General features: G+C 35.5%; 1 protein-coding gene across 1 annotated transcript in view; it reads right to left on the reverse strand.

The window, feature by feature from the left end:
* The window catches only part of LOC116556590 (protein SET-like), a 49467-nt gene extending 24884 nt beyond the window's left edge, over window positions 1-24583 (reverse strand). Inside the window, exon 1 of the mRNA XM_032285843.1 lies at window positions 24485-24583. Coding sequence (XP_032141734.1) covers window positions 24485-24583 — 99 coding nt within the window. The remainder of the gene's footprint in view (window positions 1-24484) is intronic.
* Between the last annotated feature and the right edge of the window lie 405 nt (window positions 24584-24988).

The following is a 24988-nucleotide window of genomic DNA, read 5'->3' on the forward strand; positions in this document are numbered from 1 at the left end:
GCCTCAGCTTCTTGAGTAGCTGGGACTACAGGTGTGCACCAGTGCACCTGGCTAATTTACATATCTATATTTTTATATTTGGTAGAAACAGCATCTCACTATGTTTCCCAGGCTGATCTTGAACTGCTAGACTCAGGCAATCCTCCCACCTCTGACTCCCAAAGCACTGGGATTACAGGTATGAGCCACTGTGCCCAGTCAAATGTAAAGTATTTGCATGAACTGAACAAATATATATCCACCCATAACTTCAAGAAAATAAAGATACATGACCTACCTGGGAATGATGATTTAAATTTTGGCTGCCTTCTCCACAGAATCCACAGAGAGGCAAATAAAAACTACCATCATTTTACCAATGCTTAAAACCATAATTCTATATCCAACAAAGTTATGCCTCCAAACTGTGAGTGAAATAAATCACATCCAGATAATCAAATCTCAGAAAATTTCTAAGTAGCCAAACTTTAAGTAATGCCAAGGGAATGTATTTGTTTTCTAAGGCTTCTATAATAAAGTATCACAAACTGGGTGGCTTTAAAAAAACAGAAATTTATCGTCTTATAGTCGTGGAGGGTAGAAATCTGAAATCAAGGTGTCAGCTAGGCCATTCTCTCTTTGAAATCTGTAGGGTAATTCTTCCTTGCCTCTTCTTAGGTTTCAATGATTTGCTGGCAATCTTTGGCATTCTTTACCTTTTGGATGGATCACCCCAATCCTCCGTCTTCACATGGCATCCCCACTGTGTGTATCTTCACACAGACTTCCCTCTATGCATGACTCTGTCCAAATTTTCCCTTTTTATAAGGACCATTCATATTGGACTAGGGCCCACCCTAATGACATTATCTCAACTTGATTACATCTGCAAGGATGCTCTTTCCAAATAAGGCTACAGTCTGAAGTACTAGAAGGTAGGATATTTTCAGTTGACGCAGCTCCACGAATAGCAAGGAAGTTCTTCAAACTAAATGGAAATGACACCTGACGGAAACTAAGAACTACAGATATACAAGGTGTGAAGAACATCAGGTAGAAGAAACCTGTGCATTAATATAAAAGACAAATATTTTCAGTTATTTATTTGAGAAATATCTGACTCTTTAAAACAAAAGTGATAATATTAGTGATCTAAACTATAAAACAAGATCACAAAGGAAAGTGGGAATAAATATAATTGCAGTGAGGTTATATTTCTAGGAAATGTTACTATCTGTGTTTACGGAGTTGATGAGAGTACAGAATTTTCATATCAACCCTTTGAACAACTACTAAACAAAACACAAAAATACACAGCCAATACCCTAGTTACTATAACAAATTACCACAAAACTTATTTTCTATAAGATGCTCTATATATACTTGCCTGGTTTCCCACAACTCTTTCCCTCAACAATGTAAGTAGAGCATACCATCCATACTTGGCACTTTGAAATTGAAGAAATCTTTATAGAATGAATGCAATAACTACATTGAAGGAAATTAAGCAAATGATGGCTAAAAAAAAAATTCACTGCTTGTTTAAAAGATCATTTGGTAAAAAAAGAAAATGATGTCTGCTTTCAAAATGTTGGAGATTTTTCCCTATTTATCCCTCTAAGTGTAACTAAAATCCCTTGACATTATAAACAAAGTGAACATAGGGAGACTCTGAAAGATGAAAAAATATAAGGAAAACTGAATAGGTATCTTAGAAACCAGGAAATAACATGGTAGAATTCCTACATTTTCTTTTGTTTGTTTTGTTTTCTTTCTGCCTCATGCATCCAAGCCCTAACACAGAAAAATCCAGCAAACAGAAAACACCAGAAAGTAAAGAACATAACACCTCCAACAAAAGCCTGCTCTCTCTAGGCAAAGGACTAGAAAGGGTACAGACAAAAAAAGACACAAAACTCGTAGAAAGACAATAACTGCTGTTGGCCAGACAAACACCATCCTCATTCACAGAACCCAGGCCCTCACCAGGCTCCAAAGTGTCACCTTAAACTGTCCCTCCACAGCATGATATATTCTTTTTTTCCATTTACTAGGCATGCATTAGGAAAGAAAAAACTAAGATTTTATTACACTAATTTAGATAAACAGGGAGATACCACTATGTACTTATTAAAAGAGCTACAATAAAAAATAATGACCATTATAAGTGAGGGCAAAGATGTAGAGCATTTGTGACTGCTGGTAGGATGTAAAACAATACAAACTCTTTCAAAAACATAAGACATATTCTGATATGATATAAAGGTACACATATCATGTGATCCAGCTATACCATTCCTTCATGCTCATCCAAGAAAAATAAAAAGATATGCTCATAGAAACACTTGTACAATAATGTACACATCATGGGAAAAGAGGAAATATTGCATAGAAACTGGAGAGGGAAATACAAAGTTGAACAAGAAAACTTGAGTAGAGGGAAGGATATGTACTTTATATCACTTCTGGTGATGTTTTTACAAATGAATATGTCAAAACTTACATTGCTCAATTTAAAGTTGTACAGTTTGCTTAAAATTATTATATATCAATGAAGCTATTAAAAAGTGTGAGATACAATATGCATGTGTAAAGGAATATTTGCAGCAATAAATACAAAATAAGAAACCCTGAAATTTGTGGTCAGAAAGCCTATCTCGAAATATTGGGAAAAATGTTTGTCACTCAATGTGAAACCAATAACAGAAATGAAACAATAAAATGATCTATGACATTTTCTAAAATACACAAAGAGGAATGAAAATTTTAAACCTTTTTTTTTTTCTTTTTTTTTGGAAAAGAGTAGCACAAACCCTTACTAAGACTAAGGAGGTGAAGGGGAATGAAAAAGTAGAAGAAATTCATTATCAACAATGTGAAGGAAATCTTCATGTCATATCCTGGTGATTCATGTATAAAAACAATGTTATGCTAAGAACTTTGATATTACACACACAAAAAAAATCTAAGGAAAACACAGCTTAAAAAATAATAAAACTATGAAGAACAGTTTGGAGGTTCTTCAAAAAACTAAATATTGAGCTACAAATATGATCCAGCCATCCATTGCTGGGTATCTACCCAAAAAAAGAAAATCACAATATTGAAGATACATTTGCACTCCCACGTTTGTTGCAGCACTGTTCACAATAGCCAGAATTTGGAAGCAACCTAAGTGTTCATCAACAGATGAACAGATAAAGAAAATGTGGTACATATACACAATGGAGTACTATTCCGCCATAAAAAAGAATGAGATCTTGTCATTTGCAACAACATGGATGGAACTGGAGATCATTATGTTAAATGAAATAAGCCAAGCACAGAATGACAAACATCACATTTTCTCACGCTTTGTGGCATCTGAAAATCAAAGTGATTGAACTCATGGACATACAGAGTTTTTCAGCCTCTGGTAACTGTCCTTATGGTTACCAGAGGCTGGAAAGAGTAGTAGGAGACTGGGCAGGGGGGTAGGGGGAAGTGGGGATGATTCATGGATACAAAAAAAATAGAAAGAATACATAAGACATACTATTTGATCACACAACAGAGTTACTATAGTCAATAATAACTTAATTATATATTGTTAATTACTAAAAGAGTGAAATTAGGTTGTTTGTAACACAAAGGATAAATGCTTCTGGGGATGGATACCCCATTCCTCATGATTTGATTATTTCACATTGCATGCCTATATTAAAACATCTCATGTACCCCACAAATATATACACCTACTATGTAGCCACAAAAAGTAAAGAATTCAAAAATGTCAAAAAAAAAAAACAACAAAACTTAGAGAATCTCAATTGTCCTATATCCTGTAAATAAATTGTGAAATATCTTCCTATGAATGGATCCCTGCACTGATGCCTGAAGAAGTGAGTTTTTCCATATAATGGCAAAATAAAAAACCAACTTTGCATAAGCCTTTCCATGTAATAGAAAAAATAAAAAGTTATCCCAAAATGCTTTGTGAGATGCCTATAAACTTTATGTCAAAATGATATGGAAAATGGAAGAGAGGAAAATCAATGATGTACATATATCCCTCATCGAATCCCTGGCTCTTCCACCCCACTTGCCAAAACACAACTCATGTGTGAAAAACAGAACCCAAAGGTACTTCAACTATAATATTCTGTGATCATTATGGGTTTATCCAAGAATATATTCTAATGGGATAAACACTTTGGTATCAAACAACTACAACAAAACAAAGGGCAAAATCATGTTCCTATCACATTAGAGAGAAACAATATGACAAAATTTATCATCCAATCATAAAAAACTCAAAAACTACAGCAAATATACTTAGTGGTAAAATATTAAAAATCTTTCCTCATGATAATACATTGGAATTAAACAGAAAGTTGAGCAAGATTGCGGGATTCCACATGGTTAAATATTAATAAATTTTTTCTAAGAACAGCAATTGTTACTGAACTTTCTATCCATAAGAAATAGCAGAAACCCTTTACATTACAAGGTCATACTTTTACAGCTTTTTTCATATACCGATCAGATAAAACAAGATAATTTTAATCCTTAATACTGTCATTTTTTCATAGTAGTATCATAGTAATAGAGACCTCAAAATACAAAATAAACTTTACACTTGACATTTAATTCTAGTAGAACAATAAAAAGATGATTCTGTCTTACCATTTTACAAAAGGTCCCCCTTGTGTTGTAATCTCATAGACGAGAAGTTCAACTTCACAATTCAATTTGATAATTTTTGTCATAACGTGTTTATTTATTTATTTTTAAGACAGTTCTGCTCTTGTCACCCAGGCTGGAATGCAATGGCATGATCTCAGCCCACTGCAACATCCACCTCCCAGATTCAAGCGATTTTCCTGCCTCAGCCTCCAGAGTAGCTGAAATTACAGGTGCCAACCGCCATGCCCAGCTAATTTTTATATTTTTAGTAGAGACAGGGTTTCGTCATTTTGGTCAGGCTGGTCTTGAACTCCTGACAGCAGATGATCCACCTGCCGCAGTCTCCCAAAGTGCTGGGATTACAGGCGTGGGCCACCAAGTCTGGCCCATAACTTGCCTATATTTATCTTACTATTTTTCCTTCATAACTCTTTTCTAAATATTACATCTAACTTTTGCTTTACTTCTTATCTCATTCTATACCACTTTAACATAAAAAAGCAAGGTATAGGTCTTCAAAATTTAGGAATATGTCATCATAATATGTTTTTTAATTTATATGCTTTATTTTATATACATAGGGCATATGTGTAGTGTAAATTTTCTAAAATGGTGATATATAATTCTTTTTAGAAGTAATTGTGAAGTAGCAGTGAAGAATGTATATTAGCAGATGTAAACAAAAATTTATATTTACATGAATAATACATTTACCTAACTGTACACATATCTGTATATAAATGACAATTTTATTTCTTTTCATTGGCAATATACCTTGAGGATGTATTTCATAAATATTTAACATATATCTAATTGGCTTTAAAAGCTTCATAATACAGTATGAACACAGCAAAATTAATTTTTAAAAATTGCTGTTTTGACTTTTTTGTGCCCATAATTTAATACCTATGTATGAGTACTGTATCAGACACAGTTCTGAAAAGTGAATTACGGTGTAAAATTATAGTTAAATTTATAAATTTACTAAAAGACACAAAATTGGTTTCCAAACAGCCATTAATAGTTTATACTTTTTGAATAATCTGGTTTAAAAATAAGAAAGTATCTGTTTGCCTAAATAATTTACACAAAGGTTACAGTTACCAAAATAGCATGGTACTGATATAAAAGTAGACATATAAGATCAATAGAACAAAATAGAGAACCCAGAAATGCCAAATACTTACAAACAAATTTTCTTTGACAAAGCATACAAAAAAACTTAAACTAGGGAAAGGATACCCTATTTCATAAATAGTGTTGGGAAAATTGGCGAGCCATGTGCAGGAGAATTAAAATGGATCCTTATCTCTCATCTATAAAAAAACAACTCAAAATGGATCAAAGACTGAAATCTAAGACCTGAAATCATAAAAATTCTAGAAGATAACCTTGGAAAAACTGTACACTGGCCTATGCAAAGAATTCATGACTAAAACCCCAACAGCAAATGCAACAAAAACAAAATGAAATAAATGAGATCTGATTAAACTAAAAGGCTTCTGTACAACAAAAATCATCATCATCATGATCATCATTATCATCATCAGAATAAATAGATAACCCACAGAATGGGAGAAAATATTTGCAAACTATACATTCAACAAAGGACTAGTATCCAGAGTCCACAAGGAGCTCAAACAAATCAGCAAGTAAAAACAAAATAATCCCACTGAAAAGTGGGCAAAGGACATGGATACACATTTCTCTAAAGAAGATATACAAATGGCCAACAAACGTATGAAAAAATGCTCAGTATCACTAATCATCAGGGAAGTGCAAATTAAAACCACCATGAATTACCAAGTTACTCCTGCAATGATGGCCATTATTAAAAATTCAAAAAGCAGTAGATGTTGGTGTGGATGTGATGAAAGGGGAATGCTTACAAACACTGCTGGTAGGAATGTAAATTAGTACAGCCTCTATGGAAAACAGTATGGAGATTACTTAAAGAACTGTAAGTAGATCTACCATTTGATCCAGTAATCCCAATACTGGGTATCTACCCAAAGGAAAAGAAGTTGTTATATGAAAAAGACACATGCACATGTATGTTTATCGCAGCACAACTCACAATTGCAAAGACAGGGTACCAATCTAAGTGCCCATTGACCAATCAGTAGATAAAGAAAATGTAGTATACATATACCACAGAATACTACTCAGCCATAAAAAAGAATAAAATAATGTCTTTTGCAGTAACATGGATGGAGCTGGAAGCCATTATTCTAAGTGAAGTAACTCAGGAATAGAAAACCAAATACCATATGTTCTCACTTACAAGTGACAGCTAAGATATGAGTGCACAAAGGCATGCAAAGTAATGTGATGAAATTTGGAGACTCAGAAAGGGAAGGGTGGGAGAGGGGTATGGGATTAAAGAAAACAACAACATATACAACATATACTACTCAGGTGATGGGTGCACTAAAATCTCAGAATTCACCACTATATAATTCATCCATTTAACTGAAAACTACTTGTACCTAAAAAGCTATTGAAACTTAAATTTTTTTAAATAAAATATTTTGCAATAAATAAAGAAAATAAACTAAAGTACAATGTGCAATTCATATTAAGGCTCAAGTTTATATACAGTAAAATTCACCCTTTTTAGTGTATTGTAGAGTTTGACAAACACAAACAGTGTATAATCACAGCACAGTTGATATAGAAGTGTTTCATCACCCCCAGAAACTTCCTCCATGTAATTTTTTGGTCAATGCCTCCACTTACCCTCAACTCAGCACTGATCTGATCTCCGTTCTTATAGATTTGCCTTTACCAAAATATTATATAAATGGAAACATCATACAGTAAAAAATAACAATAATTTACACTGAGTAGAAAGCCTACTTAATAGGTAATTGCCCATTTCAATGTATTTTTGTATAACCTTTGATAGAAATTATTAATTCCATCTTTAGGTACTCCATAATTTCATAATTACTTCATTACCAAAATTATTATACAGTATTATACATTAAGCCTATATATATATATTTATATATACACATGATGATTGGATAGGTATATAAATATAGATAGGTACATGAACTCTTCTTCCATTCACTTATGTTCTACAGATTGCATGTTACCTAATTGATTCTGATATGCATTATGTTTATATAAATAATTTTGCATTTAAAATATATTTTGTCAAAGCAGAATAGGATTGTGTGTTACAGGAAGCAATACTATAAAAGTCTAAGTAGAAGATGAAAAGTATTCAAACACTGATTGCTTGAGAAAGTACTAAAAATAACAAAAAAATACAGTAATATTTTAGTAACTATTACTGCACAACAAATTATCACAATATTTACCTGCAATTATATACTCCATATGTAATTATCTGTTTTCCCACTAGTCTTTCTCTCAATAATGTAAATGCAGCACATGATCCACACCTGGCCCATGTTTGGGAACTGAACAAACATTTATAGGATGAATGAAAATAATTATATTGAAAGAAATGAAACACATGATGGCAAAAATAAATACGCTGATTATGAAGATCATTGTCTAAAAATTATGTTGGATGTCAGTGTCTGAGAAGATGAAGTAGACATATCATTCCTATTTATTTCTTAATATAACTAAACTTTTTAGTATAACTAAAAATCTTGATGTTATATATAAAACAAACATAAGAACGTTCTGAAAGGTGAAGATGAGAGACTGGTTAAGCACCTCAGGACCCAAGGAAACAACACAGTGTTTTCCCTGGGCTTGGTTTTCTGTTTTTCTGTTTTGTTTTGTTTTGATTTGATTTTGCCTTATAAATATTGGATATGTAGCTAGAGAACCTCGCAATCCAGAAATGCCAAAAAGTGTTGGCCAAAAAAAAGCGTCAACAAAAACTGGCTTTCTTTAGATAAAGTGCTAGAAAAGAGACAGTCTGCTGATACAGAAAACTTTTATACAACAGACGCAGCAGGACTACAGCCAATCATTATCTTCATCATGACAGCAAAAGCCAATTGAGAATCTAGAATCTAGATTTCCATCTTTTCCAGGCTGTAAGGAGTCACCCCAAAGTGCCCCTAACGTTGTCAGAGATGTTTCAATAGACAGCTGGGACTTTTATCCTCAACAGATGGTAAGGCACACTCCCCTTAGCACTGAGTTAATCAATCTGCGGCCAGATAAAATGTGAGGAGCTTTGACTTTCACCCCACTGGGAAGTGATGAAGTACCTCTCCCCTCCTTACTGGGGTGGGGTTAGAAGAAGCCTGATAGAGATTAATGATTACAATAGACTAAATTTAACACATATGTGTGGGTAGTTGTTTCAGGCACAATTCTGGAAGGTGAATTATGGTGTAAAATTATAAGTAAATTTATAAATTTACAAAAAGATACAGAATTGTTTTCCAAAAAGCCATTAACATTTTATACTTTTTCAATAATCTGGTTTAAAAATAAAAACATATATGCTATTCATATTTTGAAGCCCTAATCTCCAGTACGATAGCATTTGGAGCCTTTGGGAAATAATTAGTTTAGATGAGGTCATTAGGGTGGAACCCTCTTAAAGTAACTAGTGCCCTTATAAGAACAGACACCAGACAATTTGTTCTTTCTCTCTCCCTCCCTCCCTCCATCCCTCCCTTCTTCTGTCTGCCCTCACACCCCTTTTCCTTCTCCTTCTCCCTCTTCCTCTCCTTCTCTTTCTCTCTGGCAGCAAGATCTACAAGCCAGGAGGAAAGTCCTTACCAGAACTCAATCATAATGATAACCAGATTTTTTGCTTCCCAGCTTCCAGAAAAGAAATTCTGTTATTTAAGTCTCCCAGAGTATGACATTTTGTTATGAAAGCCCAAGCTAACTAAAATGACTTTTATCATCACTCAAAGGAAGTCAGAAAAGGGAAAACAGAGAGACAAAGAGAGAACAAACAAACAAAAAAAGTAAATGACAGACTGAAGCCCTGTTATATATATAATAACATATATGTAAATGCTTAAAAACGTAATACCAATTAAAACACAGACACTGACACAATGGATTAAAAAATATGGCTATTTGCTATCTACAACAAATACTTTTAAATATAATGAAATGGGCAGATTGAAAGTAAACAGATGGGAAAATACATATCATGTCAATAATAATCGAAAGCAAAAATTGCTATATCAATATCAGATAAAGTATATCTCACAGCAAAGAAAATTCTCAGATAAAAAGAGGGACATTATATAATGGTATAGTGTTCAATCCAATAATAAGACATAGCAAACCTTAATGTATATGTACCAACCAACTTATTTGCAAAATTTATGAAGCCAAACTGATACACCAAAAGGGAGAAATAGAAGAATCTATTATTATAACTGGAGATTTTAACTCCCTTTTCACAACAATTCATAGAAAAACTAGGCAGATTCAGCAATAATATAAAAGATTTCAATAATACCATCAACCAAGATACCAGGATCTCAGTAATACCATCAACAAGTCCTAATCGACATTAACAGAACACTCCTCTCAATAGCAGCAAAATATTTATAATTACTAAGTGTCCACAAAATTTGATCTTCCTAAACAGACCATATCCTGCCACAGAAAACAAATCCCAACAAACTTAAAAGAATTGAAAGCACAGACAGCTAGTTTTTCCATTACAATATAATCAAGGTGGAAATCCTTAACAAAAAGATAACAGAAAATCTTCAAACATTTGTAAACAAAACAAAATACCTTAAATTACCCATGAGTCACAGAGGAACTATCAAAGAAAATCACAATATACATTGAAATAGATAAAAATGTTAATGTGGCCAGGCAGGGTGGCTCATGCCTGTAATCCCAGCACTTTGGGAGACTGAGGCAGGTGGATTACCTGATGTCAGGAGTTCGAGCCCAGCCTGGCCAACATGGTGAAAACCCGGCTCTCCCCAAAATACTAAAATTAGCCAGGTGTGGTGGTACATGCCTGTAGTCCCAACTACTTGAGAGGCTGAGGCAGGAGAATCACTTGAACCTGGGAGGTGGAAGTTGCAGTGAGTCAAGATTACACCACTGCACTCCAGCCTGGGGGAGAAGAGCAAAACTCCGCCAAAAAGAAAAAAAAGCTAATGCAACATTTCAAAATTTAAAATAGAAAACAGAAATAAAAACTGAGTAAACAGAAAAAGAGGAAACACTTCCCAATTCATTTTATGAAACTATTATTCCTTTGATAACAAAATCAGCCAAAAAAGTACAAAAGAGAAAACTACAGACAAATTTTTACTGAATATAGACACAAAATCCTTAACAAAATATTAGCAAATAGAATTCATCCATATACAAAAATATTATACACCTTGACCAAGTGGAATTAATTCTAGAGATATCAGATTGGTTCCATATTTCAAAACCAATCCCTGTAATCTACCATAATAGTAAGCTAAAGATAAAATCAAAAGATCACATCAATTGATGAAGAAAAACAACTAACAAATTTAAACACCCATTCATAATTTTTAATAAAATACTCATAAAAATAGGACTAGAAGAAAACTTTTTAGACTTTATAAAGAGCATCTAGACCAAATCTATACCTAACATTCTATTTAATTTTGAATGGATATAAAAAATAGAAAGAACGAATAAGACCTAGTATTTGCTAGCACAACAAGGTGAATATAGTAAAAAATAATTTAGTAGAAAAACTGAATCCTCTCCCTCTAAGTTCAGGAACATGTACAGTATGTCTCTACTTCCTCTTCTCTTACTCAACATAGTGCTGGAAGGTGCAAGCTAGGACAGTAAAGGAAAAAAAGGAAAAAAGCATATAAAAGATATATATAAAATTGGCTCTATTTGAAGATGACATGATGTCTACGTTTAAACACCCCAAGAAATCTACAAAAAAAACTCCTAGATGTAATGACTGAGTTCATCAAGGGTGCAGGACACAAAACATTCAAAATCAATTGTTTTCAATATACTAGCAATGACCATATAAACACTGATATTTAAAATTCAATAAAATGTATAATTGCTAAGAATGGAATAATTTGGTGTAAATCAGATGAAACACGTACAGGCCTTATGTTCTGAAAACTGCATCACACTTATTTTCAAAAATCAAAGTGGAGCTGGGAGTGGTGGCTCATGCCTGTAATCCCAGCACTTTGGGAGGCCAAGACCGGTGGATCACTTGAGGTCAGGAGTTCAAGACCACCCTGGAAAACATGGTGAAACCCCCATCTCTAATAAAAATATAAAAACTAGCCAGGCTTGGTGGTGGGTGCCTGTAATCCCAACTACTCGGGAGGCTAAGGCAGGAGAATCACTTGAACCCAGGAGGTGGAGGTTGCAATGAGCCAAGATTGTGCCACTGCACTTCAGCCTGGGTGACAGAGGCAGACTTCACCTCAAGAAATAAAAAAATAAAATAAAAATAAAAAATAAAAGCAGATCAAAAAGATGAAGGGACATACTGTGTTGAAAATGGGAAGACTAAACAGTGGGATTTCAATTCTCCCCAAAATTGATATACAGGTTTAATAATTCTTAACAAAATTATGACAATATTTTGTTTTAGATACAGACAGGATGGTTCTAATAGATATGGAAAGAAAAAGAAAACAGGATGATGAAACAATTTTTTAAATTACAAATAAAGTAGAAGGAAATCACAGTACCCCATTTCAAAACATCTTGTATAGTTACAATAATCAAGAAAATGTGATACTGGTGGATGGACAGACACATAGGTCAATGGAACTGAAAGAAAACTCATAACAGTACCACAGTAAGGACAACTGATTTTTGATAAAACTACAAAGGCAAGTTAACGGAGAAAAAAATATTTTCAAAGTAGTACTAGAGCAATTGTATATCCAGAGACAAAAATATAAACCTCATAACTTATGCAGAAATTAACTCATAGTGGATCATATATTTAAATGTAAAACATATTTTTGTTTAAATAAGAGGAGGAAATCTTTTAGAATCCAGCACATAGCAAAGAGTCCTTAGACTTGACAATAAAAGCATGATCCATAAAGGGAAAGACTGAGGAATTGGGCCCCTTAAAAATTAAAAAATAATGCTATTCAACTTTTCATGCTGTGTTAAGAGAATGAAAAGACAAACTGCAAACTGGGAGAAAATATTTTTAAGCCATATATTCAAAAAAGACTAGCATCTAGAATATATAAAGAATTCTCAAAATGTGACTGTATAAAATAAACAACCCAATTTGAAAATGAGAAAAAGACATAAACAGAAACCTCACTACGAGGATATACAGATGGCAAATGAAAACAAGATGTTCAACATCATAGGCATCAGATAAATGCAAATGAAAACCACAATGAGATATCATTACGCATAGAGTAGAATGACCAGAATAAACATGAATAGTGACATCACCAAATGCTGGCAAAAATGTATGCAAGCTAGGTCACTCATACATGGCATGTGTGAATGTAAAATGCTGCATCATTAAAGAAAACAGGCAGGTTAAAAAAATTAATCTAGCAAACATCATATGATACAGCAGTTGCATTCTTGGGCATTTATCCCAGAGAAATGAAAACTTTTGTTTGCATGGAAACATGGTACACAAATGTTCATAGCAGACTTATCTGTATTAACCAAAACATAGAAATAACTAGAATTTCATAAAAGTGTAAAATGAGTCAACTAGATATAGTTCACTCACACCATAAAGTACTACTTAGCAAGAAAAAGGAACAAAATCCTGGTAAATGCAACACCGTGGATAAATCTCCAGGGAAAAAAAACAACCCAAGTAGCAATTATAATACTATTCCATTATATAACATTCTTTTTTTTTTTTTTTGAGACAGTCTCACTGTATTGCCCCGGCTGGAGTGCAATGGCGCAATCTTGGCTCACTGTAACCTCCATTTCCCAGGTTCAAGAGATTCTTGTGCCTCAGCTTCCCAAGTAGCTGGGACGATAGGCAGATGCCACCATGCCCAGATAATTTTTGTAGAGATGGAGTTTCACCATGTTGGCCAGGCTGGTCTTGAACTCCTGACCTCATGTATTCTGCCTGCATTGGCCTCCCAAAGTGCTTGGATTACAGGCATGAGCCACCGCAACCAGCCTCATTATACAACATTCTTGAATCATACACACACACACACACACAGGTGCACACATGTACACATGCACATACATATATATTTGATGAAGAACAGATTATTGACTGCTGAAAAACAGGAATGGGAGGGAGGTAGGGGCTGCAGTGGTGGGATGTGGTGTTCTTATAAAATGCAACACAAAGGATCTTTGCAATGACTGAAATGTACTTTATCTTGGCTTGATCAATATTAATATATTGGTTGAGATATTGTATTACAGTATTGCATGATGGCAAAACTGACTGGAACTGGGTAAGAGTGCATGGGATGTCTCTATATCATTTTCTACACTGCAAGTAAACATAGCATTATCACAATAAAGAAAGTTTAATTCAAAATGGTTTCACTTTTTACCAGTTTGAGTTCAATGGATATGAGACAAAACACATGCAAATTAAAACATGCTTTTAAAAAACAGTATTTGTGAAAACATCCAGTAATGGCTGACCAGACATTTCAACCCAAACATTCTGCTGAGGAAAAATAAACTAAGAAAGATGTAAAACTATAACAAACATCTCTTTGAAGATATACTAAAATTGGTCCCCCTTTCTCCCCTCATAGAATCCTACCTCAAAGGAGGAAATTGGGAACCCAAGATGCAAAGTAAGATGTTGTCACTCAGAAGCTGAGCAACTGACAAGGGCTTCCAGCAGCTTTTCCAGCCTAGGGAATGCAGATTGGAGCTCAGGACCCATCATAGAAAGGAAACCTTAGGAAATACCTCAGTTTCATTTAACATCACCAAGGGGCTATGCCCTAAGTGTCATATAAACCAGAAATAGAACAATCCTCACAATACATGAGACCTAGCTTCAAACAGACTCAGTCTCTGATTTTGATGAGATGATCTTCACCCCAATCCCTTGCCTTACTCATGTCACCACCCTAACTGCCTTATAGAAGTAAAAGAAAATACTCCAAGAGGGAAGAAAATATTATTCAGTCTGTAATTACTTCTCTAGTATTTCACACACAAATTAATGCTTTCAATCATAAAAAATCATAGATGCAAAGTATGAATAGGAAGGAAACGATTAGCTTCAGGCCTGTCATCTAGTTTTTCCATTTACTGAGGCTGTCTGGGATACAAAGAAGTATAACTTGATTACAACCATGCAATTTTGGGTGACACTGAGATACCACCGCACATCTATCAGAAGGACTATAGGCCAGAAAGATCGAGATCATCCTGGTAAACACAGTGAAACCTTGTCTCTACTAAAAAACAAAAAAAATTAGCCAGGCATAGTGGAACTTGCCTATAATCCAAGCTACCTGGGAGCCTGAGGCAGAGGCTTCAGTGAGCAGAGATCATGCCACTGCACTCCAGCCTGGATGACAGAGCGAGACTCCGTCTGAAAAGAAAAAGGACTACAATGTAAAATAATGACCAAAACAAGTGCTGGCAAGGATATAGGACAAATGTGACTCTCACACACTGCTAGTAGGGCATAAAACAGTCAATAAAGATGCAAAACATGTTGATATTTTAAAAAATAACTGAAAGATACACTTATCAGGTGATCCAGCCATATCACTCATTGATGTTCATACAAGAAAAATTAAAATATATATCCATATAAAGACTTGAATATCATCTCTACATTATGAAAAAAGAGGGGGACTTGGGGGAAGAAAAAAAGGAGAAAATACAAAGTTGCACAAAGAAATGAGTTAAGAAATGGCTATGTTACATTATCTTGTTTTTAGTTAAGGTTTCACAAATATTTGTACACATGTATGTGATATATATATATTTCATGTATATACATAAAAAGTTATATTGTTTAAAGTTGAAAATAGCTCATTTGCATTCAATTTTATTCTAATGAATCTATTATAAAATGTAAGATAAATCAATATATGTCCTAAAGGAATATTAATATCAATAAATGCCAAATAGAATACTCAGCATTATCTGATAATACATCTCAAGATATTATATAGAGAACAGTAATTTAATACTAAAACTTTATAGAAATCAAATAATAGAGACTTCTAGTTGTCACACTCATCCTCAAATAAGAACAAAAGCTGAACAAACTGAAAATCAACAAATCTCTTTACTCCATCAGATAATTGATGTCACAGGGTGAAACATGGCCTCAAATACTGGAGAGACAGGCAAATACAGAGAATCACAGTTTACTGGAGCAAAAGCTCAGGAGAAGCCCATTGCTGGATCCAGTACAAAGAGTATCACAATACAAAAAATTGCAAATCTTATACCTTATTTAAGATTTCCCTAGGGAAACTCAAAGACAACAGGGGAGACTAAAACAAGGACACAAAGGATATTTTTGCCTATGACACTTACAATGACAGTGATAGCAGCAGTGGCCCATCTACAGTGGCTGCTGCCATGATGCTGGCTGCAGTGGGGGAGGCATGGCTGCACTCTAGGGGGCCTGGAAAGGCCTCCCTGTCCCTGCAGGTTTAGAAGTGCCTGCTTCCACTGCCTGGCCTCTCTCTGCTCCCAGTGCCTGCTCTGATCTCTGAGCAAAACTGAGGCTAAGCCCAGTCACTGTTGCAACTGGCCAGGTGTGTACACACTCAGGTCAGTGCTGACTCCAGACTTTGGGTGCTAACAAACACTGGAGAGAGGCAACGGGGAGCTGAAGGCAGCTCAGTGCTGGCCTGCAAGCACCCTTTGTCAGGAACAGCGTGGGTGCCATGAACAGTGGCAGGAAGCAGATGGGAGGCAGACAGACTCCGAGGCAGAAAGGGGCAGGTCCCTGGTGAGGCCACACCTTCAAGCCAGGAAAGGCCTAAAGCCTGCAGACCAGAGTGCAAACTGATGCTTTTTCTGGGCCCACCCATGGCAGCCCATGGACCTACTGGTATGCACTTCCTCCCTTATAAGGCCCCATAAAAGCCCTGGACTCAGCCAGACTGGAGGAGATGACGGGGTAATCTGAGTGCAGAGAGGAGCTACCCACTCCAGGGTTTCCTGTCTGCTGATAGCTGAGGAGACGACAGGACTACCAGCTGTGGAGAGGAGCTACCCACTGCAGGGTCTCTTCTCTGGTGAGAGCTGAACACTCATCAGGATATGACTGACCCAGTGTGAGTCTCCTCTGAGCTGCTCTGTTGCTCAGTAAAGCTCCTCTTCGCCTTGCTCAACCTCTACTTGTTGATGTATCTCAATCTTTCTGGATGCAGGACAAGAACTTGAGAGCCACCAAATGGTGGGGCTAAAAGGGCTGTAATACTAACAGAACTGAAACACGCCCCTTGCTTGAAACACGTTGCAAGTTACAAGGAGGAGAGAAGAGAAATGGGGAGAACAGCTGCAGTCCTTTGGGGAGCCCAGACCTAGGAGCTCCCCGAGCCAGGGCTGTGACATCCTCTCTGGGGCTCTGCAGTTCCTGGTGTCTTTGAGCTTCCAGGTGCTACAGCATTCCCTGGTGCCAGCTGTGGAAGCTGTTTGCAGTATGCCTGGCCCAGCCATGGCCTCGCTGGAGCTGGTGCCCATGCTGGCACCTACAGCTACCCGTCCCACCACACCCATCATGCCTGGCTTTGCACAGTGGTCTGACCCCACAATGGCTTGCTCACATTCCCCTCACCACTCTACTCGTCCTTGGCAGGTGTGTGATCCAGGCTGGTAGCACAAGCCAAGTGCAGCCTGCCGGGCTGAGTGGGCCCAGCAGGCCCAAGCAAGCCTTGGACAAAGGCATCACTGGCCACAGAGGTTTCCAGCTGGCAAATCGATACCCAAGGATCTTGTGACAATAGCAAAGAGTAAACACATTCTAATGCTTTGCCAAATTAACATAAAACCTTAAATTAAAGGCCTATTTATCTCAGTTCCTTCTATTAATATATAGTACATAAAGACACATTTTGAAAAAAAAATTACAAGGCATACTAAAAGTAAAAAATTAAAATAAAAATCAGTTTGAAGAGACAGAGCATCAAAAGCAGCAAAAAGAGATTAAGGTATGGCAGATACTGTGGAATTTTCAGACTGGAAATTTAAAATAACCATGATTAATATGTGAAGGGCTCTAAAGGAAAGTACAGATGGGTAATGTAAGGAGACAGATGGGAACTCTGAGAAAGAAGCAAAAGGGAATAAAACAATATAAGATCAGTGAGATATACTTTTAATTACAAAAAGAAAACCAACAAATCTAAAAATTTTTATTTTCATAAAGGGTTAAAAAATGGATTAAACCCTGGCAACAGATTAAAGAAAAAAGTCAAAATAATCAATATCAGCAATGTAAAGGAAATCCTCATTCCATATCCTGGAAACACAGACATAATTATATAGGAAATTTTATGCTAATAAATTTGTATTACACAAAAATAAAAAAGTGCAAAGAAAAATCGAGCTTAACAAATCAAGAAAACAAGAAATCTCAACTGCCTCATATCTCATAAAAATTGTCTCTATATTGAAAAATATATTTATAAATATATTCTATACTGATTTCTGAAGTAATGAACTTTCCATAGAATGAGAATGAAACAACACCAAACTTTTATAAGTTCTTCCATATAACAGAAATAGTAAAAATACTTTCCAAAATGTTTCATGTGACCCTTATAAGCTTTATACTACAATGACAAGACCATTATCAGAAAATAAAACCATAGGCAGGATGCAGTGGCTCATATCTGTAATCTGAGCACTTTGGGAGGCCAAGATGGGCAGATCACCTGAGGTCAGGAGTTCGAGGCCAGGCTGGCCAACATGGTGAAACTCTGTCTCTACTAAAAACATAAAAATTAGCTGAATGTGGTGGTTCACACCTATAATCCCAGCTTACTCAGGAGGGTGAGGCATGAGAATTACTTGAGCCCGGCAGGCAGAGGTTGCAGTGAACCAAGATCACACCACTGCACTCCAGCCTGGGTGGAAGAGTGAGAGTCTGCCTCAAAAAAAAAAAAAAAAAAAATAGAGAAAACCAGAGATTTATATCCCTCAGGAAAACACTCTGGCTATACCTATAAAGAAAAGTAACAACAAAGTATGTCTGACAAACAGAAGCCAAAGATACTTCAAGTATGTAAACCTAAAAATAAACTGGGTAGAATTAAAACATGAATTAATTTTTAGATTGTTGTATTGGAATGAAACTACTTTAACAAAGCAGAGGACATGATTATGTAAGCACCATAATATATATAAGGAAACCATATGACAAAATTTACCATTTAGGTATGATTTTTTTAAAAACTCAGAAAACCTTAGTAAATATCATAGTTAGTGGTGACATATTTACAACATCCCCTTGAGATCATAAGAGATAAGAATGCCTACTATAACAAGTTCTATTCAACATTTTACATAGGTCACGGCCAGAACATGAAATGCAAGAAAAAATATTCATAAAGATTGGAAGGAACAAAATAAAGCCTCCTTTATTCACAGATTGAATGATTATGTTTCCAAGTTACTGAAAATTAGTCTGTAAGTAATATCGTTTATTAATTTTTAATTTTTGTGGGTACACAGTAGTTATATATATTTATGAGCTCTACGAGATATTTTGATACAGGTGTACAATATGTAATAATCATATCAGGGTAAACGGGGTATCCATCATTGCAAGCATTTATCCTTTGTGTTTCAAACAATCCATACTCTTTTAAAGGGTACAATTAAACTATTATTTACTATATATAGTTACCCTGTTGTGCTATCAAATACTAGGTCTTATTCATTCTTTTTATTTTTATTTTTGTACCCATTTACCATCCTCCCTTCCTCCCTCCACCCTCTATTGCCCTTCCTAGTCTCTTGCAACCACCATTCCACTCTGTATGTCCATGAGTTCAATTTTTTTAATCGTTAGTTCCCATAAATAACTGAGAACATGCGAAATTTATCTTTGTGTGCTTGGCTTATTTCACTTAACATAATGATCTCCAGTTAGTGAATTCTGCAAGACAACTGAATTTCACAGTTAAGCCCAAACACATTTTTTTTCCTTAGAATACCAATCATTTTTTAATTAATTTTTTTTTTTTTTTTTTGAGACAGAGTCTTACTCTGTCACCCACCCTGGAATGCAGTGGCACAATCTCGGCTCACTGCAACCTCTACCATTTGGGTTCAAGTGATTCTCATGCCTCAGCCTCCTGAGTAGATGGGACTACAGGTGTGCTCCATCACGCTCGGCTTATTTTTGTATTTTTAGTAGAGATGGGGTTTTGACATGTTGGCCAGGCTAGTCTCAAACTCCTGATCTCAAGTGATCTGCGACCTCAGCCTCCCAAAGTGCTGGGATTACATGCATGAATCACTGTGCTAGGCCTGAAAATAGTAATTCTCGCTAAACTTTTTATACACATCATAAGAATGGAACAAAAAAAAAATAACAATACAAGGTCTTACTTTAAAGATTTGTTTTTAGATACTTATCAGCTAAAATTTAAAAGTCATTATCACCTTGAACATTGCTGTCATTTTTTCTGATATCATGGTAACAAAGGCACCTGACTATATGATTAACTTCCCAATATAACTGGTATTTAATCCTAGTGGAACAAATAAAAAAGTATTCATTGTGACTATTTTACTTATGGCCTCGAGGATAATTATTTCACTGACTAATTAAAGGTCAGGTATTTATAAATGTTTCACTACTATATTAAATTACTTTCTTAACATAAATTATTTATATATTTTCTTATTTCTTTTCTGTTTCTGGCTTTAAATGTAACTTCTTACCTTTTCTGTACTGCCTTACCAAAGGGGAAAAAAAAGCAAAGTACATCTTTCAAGAAAATCATCAGTGATATGCCTTCATTTCACTATTTCTTTGATTTTTCCTTTATTAATTATCAATTTGTCATGTGCCCAGTATACATTTTTTTAAAAAATACAATTGCATGGCTGGACATGGTGGCTCATGCCTGTAATCTCAGCACTTTGGGAAGTCAGGAGTTCGAGACCATATTGGCCAACATGGCGAAACCCTGTCTCTATTAAAAATACAAAAATTAGCTAGGCGTGATTACACATGCCTGTAATCCCATCTACTTGAGAGGCTGAGGCAAGAGAATCACTTGAACCTGGGAGGCAGAGGTTGCAGTGAGTCAAGATCGTGCAGCTGCACTCCAGCCTGGGCAACAGAGTGAGACTGTCTCAAAAGAAAAAGAAAAAGAAAAGAAAAGAAAATGCAATTGCATATTGCGTCACAGAAATAACCATTATTAGCAGTAAAGTGTGTAAATGATAACATGTATACAAAGTATTTACATGTGTAAAATATTTATACACTTGCACATGCAAGTAAAATGAAGTACAATTTGGTTCCTTTTATATTTGGAATATGTCTTTGTGATATCTTCTGCAAGTATACAAGCTCACCTGATTGGCTATAAAAGTTATATAGTATTCATCATATTAACACAGCATATGTTATTTAGAAACTACTTGTTTTGCCTTTTTTATCCATACTTTATACACACCTTTAACAAGCTCTGTCAGATACTGTTATAGAAAGGCAATTATTGTATAAAATGTAGACAAATTTAAAACATTGGGCCGGGCGCGGTGGCTCACGCCTGTAATCCCAGCACATTGGGAGGCTGAGGCGGGTGGATCACTTGAGGTCAGGAGTTCGAAACCAACCTGTCCAACATGGCGAAACCCCGTCTCTACTAAAAAAAAAAAAAAAAAAAAAATACAAAATTAGCCAGGCATGGTGGTGCATGCCTGTAATCCCAGCACTTTGGGAGGCCCAGAGGGGCAGATCACAAGGTTAAGAGATCAAAACCATCCTGGCCAACTTGGTGACCCCGTCTCTACTAAAAATACAAAAATTAGCTGGGTGTGGTGGTGGGCGCCTGTAATGCCAGCTACTCGGAAGGCTGGGGCAGGAGAATCGCTTGAACCCAGGAGGCAGAGGTTGCAGTGAGCCATGATCACGCCACTGCACTCCAGCCTGGGCCACAGAGTATGATTCAGTCTCAAAAAAAAAAAAAATTGTTAAAATATATCAAATTAATTTCAAATACTCAGGATCATTTTATACTAATTCCATAGTTTTGTATCAATATAAGAAAGAATATATTGTTATTTATTTAATTTCCACTAAGCATTTAGCATATTTCATATACTAATTCCCAATTCATGCTTATTTTTGCATATATCCTTGGTGCATTTTACTAATTCCATTTGTCAAAGAGACTATCATTTCATAATTACTTGAATACCAAAATGGTTATATATTAAGCATACACATATGCATAAATTCTTGTTGCTTTCACTTATGTTCTGTATATTTCTTGTTACTTCATTGATTCTGTATAAATATATGGCATATAAATCACTTCACCTGTAAAATCATCAACGAATAATTATATTGTATATTAGTTAAGTATAACATACATAAAATATTTTGCTATAGATCATACAAGAAAAATATTGATATTTTGGATTTCTGTTTTTCATATGAGCTTTTCTTATTTTGCTTTGTCTTGTTGCTCTTGTCAATCAAATGAGTTATCTTTTAATTTAAATGGGAAAATTTGGATTGATGAAATAGCTATTGAAGTTTTAAATGACATTAGCAAATTGTATATTTGATAACTATATGAAGTATAGAAAATATCAGTGAACAAACGTATGTCAACTGAAAACTTTCAAGTAATAAAGATATATTCCTAAGCAGGATGATTTCAGTGATGGCAGCTTTCTCAACAGAATCTATGGTGAAGCAGAACAAGTGCACCAGCACCTTTCCAATGCTTAAAGAGGAAATACTCAAGCCAGAATTCTACATCCAGTAAAATCACTGTCTCAAATTGTGAGTGAAATAAGACACAATCACATAAACAAACCTCAGACAATTTGTTTCTGACCAAACAATTATATGCATAATGCAACAGGAGATACCTGATAGAAACTGGGTACTTCAGGAAGGAGTGAAGAACACTTAAGAGAAATATTTAGAAAAATATTACAAACATATTATTTCATTAAAAGACAAATGACAGTTAAAACAAAAATAGTAAGCAGAATTGTAGATGGAAAATATGTGCAAAATTAATTAAACCGTAAGGTTAAGATTTGTGCCCTTAATGTGTTTTAATTCCTTTACCAAAATTATAATACAAGTATAAATTATAAATATTAATTCAGTTTTCAATAAAATATTTAAATGAAATATATGACAAAAGAAGAACAAAGGAAAAGGGTAATAAATGTAATTCTACTGTTGTGAAGTTACATTTACACAAAGTGATATGATCTTAACTAGAAATCAGCCAAGATAAGTAAAGGATTCATATGCCAGCCCCTTCAGCTGACTGAACATAATACAAAGTGATATTACAAATATTCTGGTTACTATTGCTGTGTAACAAATTACCAAAAAACATATTGTCAGTAATATATTCCACATTTACTTGCTTGTTTTTCATTAGGCTATGCCTCAATAATATACTTCTACCATATACTGTAATTCACACTTGGCACATGTTGGGAACTAGGGAAACATAGGTTATCAATGAAAAAAAAATTTACTTAGGGTACAATAAACAAATTATGACAGAAAAGCTCCACTGCTTGTATAGATCATTTCCATAATTATTTTATTTTATTGACAAAAAATATATTGGTTACAGATGGAGAAACAATTAAAAACAAAAATATATTTCAAAAAATACTATGTGTGGAATTGTCTACTTCCATTAAGTGGCAAACCAGTCATTTCCCTTCAACCATCTTGCTGAAAAAACTAGGAAAATGAGGAGAGCTGGAAGATACTAAACACTTTGTTTGAAAGCACCACAAACCCAAGGAAAGAAGAAGAGAAGCAAATGACCCAAATGAAGCCCAGATGGCCCAAATTTGGTATTCCTTTTCTCTTAAAGCTTTTGGTTTCTTTTGGACAAGGTTTCCTTCCCTGTTTGTTGCCCAGGCTGCAGTGCACTGGCTGGATCACAGCTCACTGCAGCCCCTCGAACTCCTGAGGTCAAAGAATCTTCCCGCCTCCGCCTCCTGAGTAGCTGGGACTACAGGCACATGCCATGAAGCCCAGGTAATTTTTAAAAAACTTTTTTTTTTAGAGATGAGGGTCTCGCTTTGTAGCCCAGGCTGGTCTTGAATTCCTGGGCTTAAGCAATCCTCCTACCTTGGCCTCTCAAAAGTGCTAGGATTATCGGCATGAGCCACCACACCTGGTCATTCTCAAGGCTTTTACTGATTCAGAGAAGGTGACTGAAAAGCCAAGACATTAAGTAGTAAGTTTGAGCTGAGAAGTTAAGCAGCTGACCAGGTCTTCCAGCAGTCTCACTAGCACAAAGGAAACAGATTGGGTTCTAGGGCTCACTATGGAAAAGAGGATCTGGAAAACAAGGTTGACATGGCATCCCAAATGAACTAATGAACTATGTCCTTAGTGTTGATACAAACTAGAAATAGAAATCTCTTCACAAAACATGATGTCTAGCTTCAAAAGGACTCAAACACTGATTGAGATAAGATAAACTACCGCACCCCACCTTTCAAAGCAAAAAAACCCCCATATATAGTGTATATATATATATATTTATAGTTTATATAAAAAGTATATATTTTATATATATATATAAACCCACATATATACATTATATATGCTCTCAGGATGAAAACAAAACCATTCAGAGCCTCCAATTATCCCTATAGTATTTCATACAGAAAATCCAGCACTCAATAAAAAATAACTATACAGGTATTGATCGACTTACGACCTATGCAACTTACGACCATTCAACATTACGACCACAATCGCTAGCCACGACTGCTCCGCGTCTGGCAGCACAAACATTGCCCAGCTGGGCATATGACAGTGCGGACCAGCTTCCGGCAGCACTACCATCTCCGCGTGCACCATTTCAACTGTACATATAGCCTACTCAACTTACGACCATATCGTGTTACGACCAGTCTGCCAGTCCCAATTGTGGTTGTAAGTCGAGCACTAGCTGTACATGCAAAATATAATGGGAAAAGGTTAGCTTCACATTTGTGATCCATTTTCTCCATTTACTGAAGATACCTGGGACAAAAAGACCTATGACTTGGTTAAATCCATGAAATTTAGAGTGACAGTGAGATATGACTGCACACTGATTAGAAACCTACAAGCCTGGCGCAGTGGCAGTGGCTTATGACTGCAACCTGAGGTGGGAGTATTGCTTGAGCCCAGGAGTTTGAGATCAGCCTGGGCAACATGATGAGACTCCATCTCTGCCAAAAAAATCAGCTGGGTATGGTGGCATGC

This window comes from Sapajus apella, unplaced genomic scaffold (genome assembly GCF_009761245.1).
Source record: "Sapajus apella isolate SASKATOON/1434 unplaced genomic scaffold, GSC_monkey_1.0 scaffold17, whole genome shotgun sequence".
In the NCBI taxonomy this organism is placed as follows: Eukaryota; Metazoa; Chordata; class Mammalia; order Primates; family Cebidae; genus Sapajus; species Sapajus apella.